The sequence below is a fragment of the Mesocricetus auratus genome, unplaced genomic scaffold, assembly GCF_017639785.1.
Source record: "Mesocricetus auratus isolate SY011 unplaced genomic scaffold, BCM_Maur_2.0 Super-Scaffold_100714, whole genome shotgun sequence".
Classification (NCBI taxonomy): Eukaryota; Metazoa; Chordata; class Mammalia; order Rodentia; family Cricetidae; genus Mesocricetus; species Mesocricetus auratus.
Genome location: NW_024429270.1, coordinates 961,481 through 970,434, shown reverse-complemented (window position 1 = coordinate 970,434; position 8,954 = coordinate 961,481). Strand labels below are relative to the sequence as shown.

General features: G+C 54.0%; 1 protein-coding gene across 9 annotated transcripts in view; it reads left to right on the top strand.

The window, feature by feature from the left end:
* The first annotated feature begins 219 nt into the window (after nt 1–219).
* Nucleotides 220–8,954, top strand: part of Kifc3 (kinesin family member C3) — a 33,876-nt gene continuing 25,141 nt past the window's right edge. For 4 of the 9 annotated variants that reach the window (XM_040740809.1, XM_040740808.1, XM_013119477.3 and 1 more), the window contains exons 1-2: nt 4,216–4,420; nt 6,997–7,139. In XM_040740809.1, coding sequence (XP_040596743.1) covers nt 4,255–4,420; nt 6,997–7,139 — 309 coding nt within the window. In that variant the 5' untranslated portion in view covers nt 4,216–4,254. Of the gene's footprint in view, nt 325–2,127; nt 2,275–2,333; nt 2,505–4,215; nt 4,421–4,608; nt 4,763–6,996; nt 7,140–8,954 lie in introns of those variants that run through there. The other 5 variants (XM_021232156.2, XM_013119476.3, XM_013119482.3 and 2 more) reach the window with 5 other exon arrangements.

Sequence of the window (8,954 nt, the reverse complement as noted above, 5' to 3'; positions counted from 1 at the left end):
TGCCAGGGCGCGTGCACCAGAGGGAGAGCGCATAAGTTGTACCAGCCTGCGTTGGGGGTAGGAGTAGAGGGGGCATGCGCCCCGGGCAGGCGCGTGCGCGAGACTGCGCGTGCCCCCTCCCGAGCCCGTTGCCATGGGAACGCGCCGCGGCCCGAGTTAATCATTTCCTGTGGAAAGTGCGGGAGGGGCGGGCGCGGGGCGGGCGCGGGGCGGGCCGAGGAGGCGGCGGCGGCGGCGGCGTGGAGCTGCCTCACGCGGGCGGGCCGGAGCGGGCCGGAGCCCTGGGCTCTGCGGCGACTCTGTGATCCTGTCTCCGCTAGGCCGGTGAGTCGGGGTCCGGGCAGGCTAGGACGGGTTGGGACCGGCTCCTCCAGGCGCGCCTGGTGGGCGCCGCGCCCACCCTGCCCGGGGTCCCCTCTGTCCTGATCCACAGAGGGCGCGGCGACCGGGCCCGAGAGACCCGGCTATGCGTGGGGTCCCACTGCGTCGTCCAGATGAAGAATCCCGCTGGGACCTGGGCTTGAGGGTGGCACGGCCTTTGGGGTCGCGCTGCCTAGACCCGCTTCGGATCTCAGTGGTGGGGAATGTGCAGAGCCTACCTGGGAGCTGCGTGTCAGCCAGCGCTCCCCCTTCCCCTGCATGGGTCGCTCCCCGGGAGGCTGCAGTTTGGCCCTCCCTCTGTGTTCCCGGGTAGTTGCTTTCTCTGGCCAGGCCCAAGGTGGGGTGCGCCAGTCCCTAGGTTAGGAGGAAAGGCCTCAGAGATAACCCTCACAAGCCCAGACGAATCAAGTCATTGACAGCTGCAGCTGAGGAATCCCGTCAGGGAGGGGGAGCCCAGAAGCTGTCTGTCCCCTTTCGGGCTTCCTGCTGCAAGTGACAGCGGAACTCTGGCTGGCTGACACAGTGAAAGGCCCGGTCCTGAGACAGTTTAAAGAGGAAGCTGGATTTTAATTCTTAAGTACATTTGTCACTCCACCCCACCCCCTTTAATGCATGTGTCAAGCTTGGGCATTGGGACTACCCCTAGCTTCACCTTCCTTGGTGTCCTTCTGCCCCAGACTGGGCGAGTGCCCTTCCTGGCCTGGTAGGATTTTTCCCCTGTGCCCTTCATAAAGGGGCCGTCTCCTTGGCCAGAGGGAGTCATTTGCTAGGAATGCAGCCCCAGAATGGTTCTGTGTATTTGTGAGGCTGGACTTCAGGATTTGGGGTGGTGAGTGGTGAGGCCTGCTGTTCGTATGGGTCCCAGGCAGCAGGGAATTTGACATCTGGACTCCCCAGAACATGTTCTGTGTGCCAGGGAAACCCTACCGCAGTCTAGCCACCCCAAAATGCTCACCCAGGAGAACCAAGCTGTCTCCAGCAGTGCTGTATAAGCGACTACGAAGTCTACCCCTAGTCTTTGCACTGTCTCTGGTCTAGAACAGGAGGAAGGCGGCTCTACCATCCTGGCCTAAACCCAGAGAGACCCATGCCCCTCCCCCAACATGCCTCTGCATTCACTCATTAATGGGACAGAACACCAAAAGATAGCCGAGCTCTTTGCACACTTCATATGGGTATTGTCTGATATGTGTGCCAACCCTATGAAGTGCAGCTCTCCACATGGAGATGATAAGACAAAGACTAGGTGATTAATTCTCCTAGGTGGCAAGGGCCAAGGCCTGGACCACTCTCGTAGCTCTACTCCATGAATTCCAGATGAGTAGGAGGCCCCCAGATGAAACACCTGTGTAGGAGGGCCTGTGCTGCTGTCTCAGCCTAGAACCCTGGGCTTGATTGAGATTCCTTGATATTCCTGACCTCACCCCGGGGTTTCCAGCTGCTAAATTCAGCTGCCTTTTCCTCTTGAGGGTCTAGCACACGCCCTTCCTCTTTCTTCAGGCTGCCTGTCCAACTCCCCGTCCTGATAGCACAGAAATAGGCTCTCCAGCTTCTGCCCTCCTGGACTGAGCAGATGTCCCCTAGAGCCCTCTGTCCTACTCGGTCTCTCCTGTAGGAGCACCTACAGAGGACGGTCCTCTCATGGTCCCCGTTGGCTACAGCGTTGGCTCTGTGCCAGCTCTGTCCAGCCAGCTGGAGAGGGCATTTGGTCCCGCCCTTCTTGCCTCTTACACCTTACGTCTCAAGGCACCAGCGGCGTGAGGCTGCTTATATGGGCGAGCATCTTCCCGACCTTCGTCCCACATTCCTGTCCCCGTCCCGTTGTGTACCCCACGTTGTCTTCAGTCAAGGAAGGAAGGGACCACGACCCCACTGTCCTCAGTACTTGGCCCTGTGAGTATCAGCCCTCAAGACTTCCATCTCTGACCCCCTTGCTCCCCCCTTGCTTCTAGATGCTTTGTTCCTGCCCCTCTGTCTACCCAGCATGCCACTCTCCCCGTCTCGGTTCACCTCCTTCCCCCAAAGAAGAAAACAGCCGCCTCCTCGGCCCTCTCCAGTTCCTTGAGCCACTTTGAACTTGCTTTGCAGCCTAGGCTGGTCTGGAACCTTTGAGTGCTGGGATGGTAGGTGTGTGCCGCCCCCCGCCCCAGGGTTCTCTCTGGCTTTCTTGGACTTTGCCATGACCACCTGGCCATCCTACTTATCTTCTCAGTCGCTTCTGAGGACTCTGCATGACCTTGGCAGTTCCTGCCACCTCTCTGACCTCCCTCTTGTTACTGTTCCCATTCCCACCCTTCCCCCTCCACCCCCCCTCTGTCCCCTGTCCACCCCCCCTCCACCCCAGCCCTGTTCTTACTTAATGCTGTCTCCCATCTTGGTCAACCTTGCCGGTTTCGAAAGCAGTGGTAGCCTTTAGTTCTGAGTCTTAGTGGCTAGCTGGTCCTCCTCTCCAGGCTTTGTGTGTGTGTGTGTGTGTGTGTGTGTGTGTGTGTGTGTGTGTGTGTGTATGTGTGTGTATGTATGTATGTGTGTGTATGTGCATGTGTGCAAGCCCCTCACTCACAGGGAGTCAGAGAGGGTGGGAGAGATTGACCCTGTTCAACACATGTTCCTGCTGCCTGGTAGGAGGTGGTCAGTGTGGTGAGGGATGGGAAAGCGGTCCAGGTAGCTCTGTAGGATGTCCCTTGGTGTTCAATTCAGTCGTCACATCAAACTCCACGACGCCTCTTTAAGCCGACTTTGCTTCTGCAACTGGCATCGATGCCTGAATCAAAGTCTGGTCAGCTTAAATGTTCTTGAGGCTAACCCGCACACAGTAGGAACTCAAGAAAGACTTTTGAGTGAGGAAGATGGTGATTCAAGAACTGCCTGATCAATATAGTGAGACCCTGTCTCAAATAACCAAACCCAAAACAAAACTCCAAATCCAAAAGTTTGCGCTTGAGCTCTGTCCATTTGTTCACCTGCTGTCCCGGACCGGCGTTCTTAGCACACTTCTCTAACCTCCCTGTGACCTGTTTGTACTGTGTACGTTCGTTTGTTTTCGAGACGGGGTTTCACAAGGTAGCCCTGGCTGGCCTTGAACTCATAGAGATCAGTGCCTCTGGCATGTTGGGATTAAAGGTAACCCTTTACCTAACGCCGTGAAGGTTTATTGAAGGTTTGTTCTCTTCCGACTGGACGTTTGAGGACCCATTTCTCCTAACCAGATGACTTCTGCTAGAGTCCAGTACATAGTAGGCACTCAATAAATGATTATGAAAGAGAACTGAATGAATGCCGGGCAGGGTGCCTGCCACACCCTCAGTTCTTAGTCACTTGAGTGAGTGAATGAACTGGCTCTGAGAATTTACTGAATGTAAACCCAGCTTGCCCCTGGCCCTAAGCCAGCCCCTTCTGAGCCCCTCCTCAGTGAGACGCTAACACTCAGGAGTTTTAGCTGCGGAGCCACTGGCTTGGGACACAGCCCGAAGGCTGAGACTTAAGCAGGCAGCTGAGTGCAATTAGAAAATGAGATGTCACGGAGGAAAAGGATTAAACTTACCAGTGCTTGAAAGCATAGGCTTGGAGCTCCCTCCACGTGGAGCTGCTACCCAGAGTTGCCCCCGCACCCATCTTCGCAATGAGTGGCAGAACACTGACTGGCCCCTGGCGCACTTGGAAGTGCCATAATCAGTACCGAGCACCCTCCAGGGCCCTTAGGGGTTGCTGCCCTTGGTTGGGGCTGCTATCCTGGGTATCGGGGGACCTTTGTTGGCACACCTTCCAGAAGGCACCGCATGTGGGCTACCTACCCACTCCTCTTAAACTCCTTAACCCTTGTTCTCCCCACAGGCTGCCCGGCACCCAGAAGAGGTTGCTGAGCCCCGGGCCATGGTCCCCTCTCGCAGGACGTGGAACTTGGGAGCCACGCCTTCACTGCGGGGTCTGTGGAGAGTGGGCCGGGTCCAGGAGCCCAAGCCTGGGATGGCTCGCCCCGCCCCAGCCAGCCCAGCCGCCCGCCCTTTCCCACACACCGGCCAGGGGAGGTTGAGAACTGGTGAGTCCGCATTTTTAGAATGCCTCTTCATTTCCCTTCCTTCCTCCAGATCCCAGAGATGAGACTGAGGTTTCTCGCGGTTCCTAAACTCAGTCAGAGCTGTCAGGTAATTACAGGGTAGCCAGCAACTCAGAGCCGGCTGGGCGTGGAGCGCAGTGCAGCGTCACCGGGTGCTCGTCCCTGCGTCCAGCCTGGGAGGAGGAGGAGACGGCTGGGGCCGGTTAAACTTTAACAGTCCATAGCACGGTGGCGTCAACAACGTTCCCGCCAGCCAAACCAGGTCAGGGACTCTGAGATCTCACTTGGGTGCTCCCTAATCTCAGCTGGAGGCCGGAAAGCAAGGTAGGTGAAGCGGCTGACCGCCTGGGTGCCCTGCTCAGCACCAACACCTGATTGTGCCAGGCTGCCCTGGTCCCGAGTGAGGAGTGAAGGCAGGCTTGCTCGGAGTGTTACCCGGCAGACTTTGGATGCCAGGCCCTGGGTTTTAGGTGTGGGTCAGCGAACGAGGCTTTCAAAGCGACCCCACGAGCAGGTCCATAGCGGGAGGGTCCTGGAGCCTGGGCCATTGCTGTACCCTGGGGAGCTGTCAGCAGTCAGCTTTCTGGGTCATGTCCCAAATGCTGAGCCTGTCAAGGAGCCAGCGGCTTCTCTGTTCTGGGTAGGGGCTGAATGTGGGGTGAGGAGCGGCTTTGACCCTTTCCCCAGCTCTGTGTGGGCAGGTGGGCAGGGTGCCCCGGCGGTGTGGGAAGGCAGGGTTATCCAGAGAACTGCCTTCAGGGGCCGGCTACCTTTTCACTCCTGACCTACCCGGGGAACTGTTCCAGCCTGGCCCTCTGAGCCGTGAGACCATGGGTTATGACCCCCCTGGTACACAGAAGAGGTGATAAGCTGAGACTCCAAGAAGGCTGGTAACAAGTTTCCTATTGTCTCCTTTCCACCTGTAATGTTCACTCTGCCAGTGGTAGCCAGGCAGTGCTTAGAAGCTCTCCAAGCGTCTGTGATCGCTCGGGTCTGCCAGGGGCTCTGTGGGGCCGTCAGAGCCGCCTGTTTGAAAGGGGCAAAGGATGGTCTCTGCAAAGTTGTCCCCAGGGTGTGAGTGTAATAGAGTATGGCTTTTCTGGTAAAACAAAACATGGCACCTTGGAAAACTCACTAAGTTCATCTGCGTGTGTGTGTGTGTGTGTGTGTGTGTGTGTGTGTGTGTGTGTGTGTGTGTGAAATGAGTACAGTGATCTTTAGAAATTTCTAGCCACTATAAGCTTGTGTGTGTGTGTGTGTGTAATGAGTACAGTGATTTTTAGAAATTTCTGACCACTATAAACTTAAGCTAAAGGTCCAGTGAATCCCATGTGTGACAGGCACAGGCTTGGCACCTCAGAGTCTCAGTCAACAAGTGCACCCCAGCCCTCTCCATATATCCCCCACGAGTCTTACTGTCATCCCGAGAGAGATGGTCAACCAGGCTTGGTTGGTACATGTGGTCTGAATACAATCCCTGGGTGACACTAGGCATATTGCTAACCATTCAGGGTCTCTGGTTTTTGGACTAGGGGGATGACCTCCTCCGCCCTGGGTGGTTGTGATGGCTATTGATAGCCTAATGGCTAATAGCTGTGGGTCCTTGCTGTGCCTAAGTCCTCTTTGATCCTCAGCATGGGGTTATGCCCCTCCTCTTTTTAATGCAGGGCCTTACTATGGCTGCCTGGAACTTGCTTTGTAGACCAGGCTAGCTTTGAACTTACTCTGCCTTCTGAGTGCTAGGGTTAAAAGTATGTGCCTAGAGAAAAAAACTTCCATTTATTGATTTAAAATTTTTATTAGTTTAATTGTTGTGTTATTTATCTGTGTGTAGTTAAATGTACATGATGCACAGAGTTCAGAAGTATTAGATCCCTTGGAGCTGGTCCTATAGACAGTTGTGAACCACCCAGTGCGGGTGCTGGAAGAAAACTCCAGTCCTTTGCAAGAGCAGTGTGTGCTCTGTGGCTGAGCCATCTCTCCAGCCTGGGGCTGTGCATTTTGACAGTGAGGCCTGTACTGTTCCCCACCTTTGGCCAGGTTGAGTGGGTGAGGGGGTGTCCTACCCCAATAGAGGCTCCAGAGGATGCAGTTAGCTGTTCCTGGGGGAAACTTCTGGAAACAGCAGGGACCAAGTCACCCAGTGTGGGTTTGGCCTTAATGAAGGCAAGGGAGAAATTGCCACCTAGAGGCAGCCTGGGTAATAAAGCCATGTCCCCGTGTACAGTGCACTCAGTGTCTTGGCTTCTTCTTGCCTCTGTAGAGGAACTGATGAGCAAGTGTGGACCCCAGAAGCCACTGTGGCAACTGGGGCAGGGCCTTGGGTACCCTTCAGGAAAGAATCTCAGGGTCCCTTTTGGTAAGAAAATCAGATAGCCCCATCCTGTCGCTCCCTGTGCTCCTGTGTGGAGAGAGCCTGTGAGACCACATGAGGCCCTGCCGGCCACACCTGGGCAGGTTGGAGGGGGCAAAGCTGAGCTCAGCTCCCTTTGGCCAGGGGTCTTTGGCCAGCAACCAAGTATGTCATCTCACCTGCCTGTCTGTCTGTCCTGGAACAGGGCGTGGAAGAGACACCCTAACTGGTGGGGAGGAAGACTCGTGCGCCCGAACTGTGACTCGCCCATCCCTGGCACAGTGTCGGGCCCTCAGCGTGGACTGGCCTGGCCCTAGGAGTCCCCATAGACTCTACCTGACAGTTCAGGTAAGCGTGGACTATCAGATGCGGGGCGAGGGTGAGTGTGGCCAGGGTGCTGGCTCCTCTGGGCTCCAGCAGTTGGGTCAGGTAGGGAGAAGAGCTGGGGACCTGCCAGGCACCTGTTGGCTAGCTGTCACAGCCGAGAGCCTGCGTGAAAGCAACAGGTTTCATCTCAGCTTATCTCAGGGACGATCTCTCAGGAGGTGACAGGAGCTTTTCAGCCACACCCTGGCTGAGGTGGGAGATGAGGCCTTTGCTAAGATGTGCGGAGCTGGAGGAGATATTGGGAAAACAGGCCAATTTGGGGGAGCTGTTTATATCTATGTAGGCAATGCCTGTGTTCTCTTATATGAAAAATCAAAGGGAATGCCAGGCTGGGCTTGGTGTGTGCATTTAATCGTAAAGGAGGCAGAGGCAGGCAGAGCTTTTCTGTGAGCTTGAGCCCAGCCTGATCTACAAAGCAAGTTTAAGACCAGTCAGGTATACAGGGAGACTGTCTCACAAAAGATGGAAAAAGAGTCCAAAGGAAGATGTCATTGACTTTCAAAAGGCATACTTACTATATATATGGGGAAGACTTTGATTGCAGAGATAATACAAAGGATTGGTGGCTTTTATTCAATGCCGTTTTGGAACCCAGGCATTAGATCTCATGTCTCAACAGAAAGATACTGTTTTGTGTTGATAGACTATTATTTGAAGTTGTGTGACTTTTGTTTATGCTGCATTTGTTTAACTCTGTGAAGCTGTGATTCTTTGCCTGTCTAAAACACCTGGTGGACCTAATATAGAGCTAAACAGCCAATAGCGAGGCAGGAACAAGGTTAGGCAGGGCTGGCAGGTAGAGAGTATAAATAGAAGGAGACCCGAGAAAGAGGAGGAAGGAAAGAACAAGGAGGGGACATCAGGGTGCAGCCACCCAGCCAGCCACGGAGTAAGAAAGATAAAAGCCCAGAGGGAAAAGGTAGATGGGATAATTTCAGAAAAGCTGACTAGCAACAAGCCAAGCTAAGGATGGGCGTTCATAAGTAAGAATAAGTCTCCGTGTGTGATTGGGAGCTTGCTGGAGGGCCCCCTCAAAAGGCAAAAGGCCAAAAGAGTAAAAAAAAAAAAACTTCAAACAACAGTTCAGTATGGATTTTATAGATGAGGACATGGAGGCTCAAAGCCCAGAGAGGTTAACTATCTTGCTGCTGGCTGCACAATCGGCTGAGATCCGAACTTCTGAACATGATTAGCTTGATTACGATGGTGTAAAGAGGTGTAAAAGGCGGTGGTGGCGGATGCCTTTAATGCCAGCGCTCGGGTGAGGGGAGAGCCAGGTGTGTCTCTGCGTTTGAGTTCAGCTTGGTCTACAGAGCAAATTCCAGGACAGCCAGGGCTACACAGAGAAACTCTGTCTCAACCCTCCTCAAAAAAAACCCAAACAAACAAACAAACAAAAAACCCAAATGGTGTAAAGAATTCAATTCCTAAAAGCTGTATGCCCCTTATGTCCTTCGTTGAGTCCACTATGGAAGGTTCATCTTCACAGTTTTCTTACTTGTACCACCATCAATTATATGGCTTTCCCATTTCCTTTTACATATTCTATGATGTGCTGTTTCCCTCACAGCCATCTTGGAGACTTCTTCATACACATCAGTCATAGAGAACCATTCTCTTATCCACTGCATAATATTCTACTTGAGACTTTACGGTAAACTTTAATTGGGCTGTGTGTATGGTTTAGCATCAGAGCACTGGCCTGGCATGCATGAGGTCAGTTCATCCCATCACTAACAAATAATGACGATGCTGGTGATGGTAAAATCCTCTGTA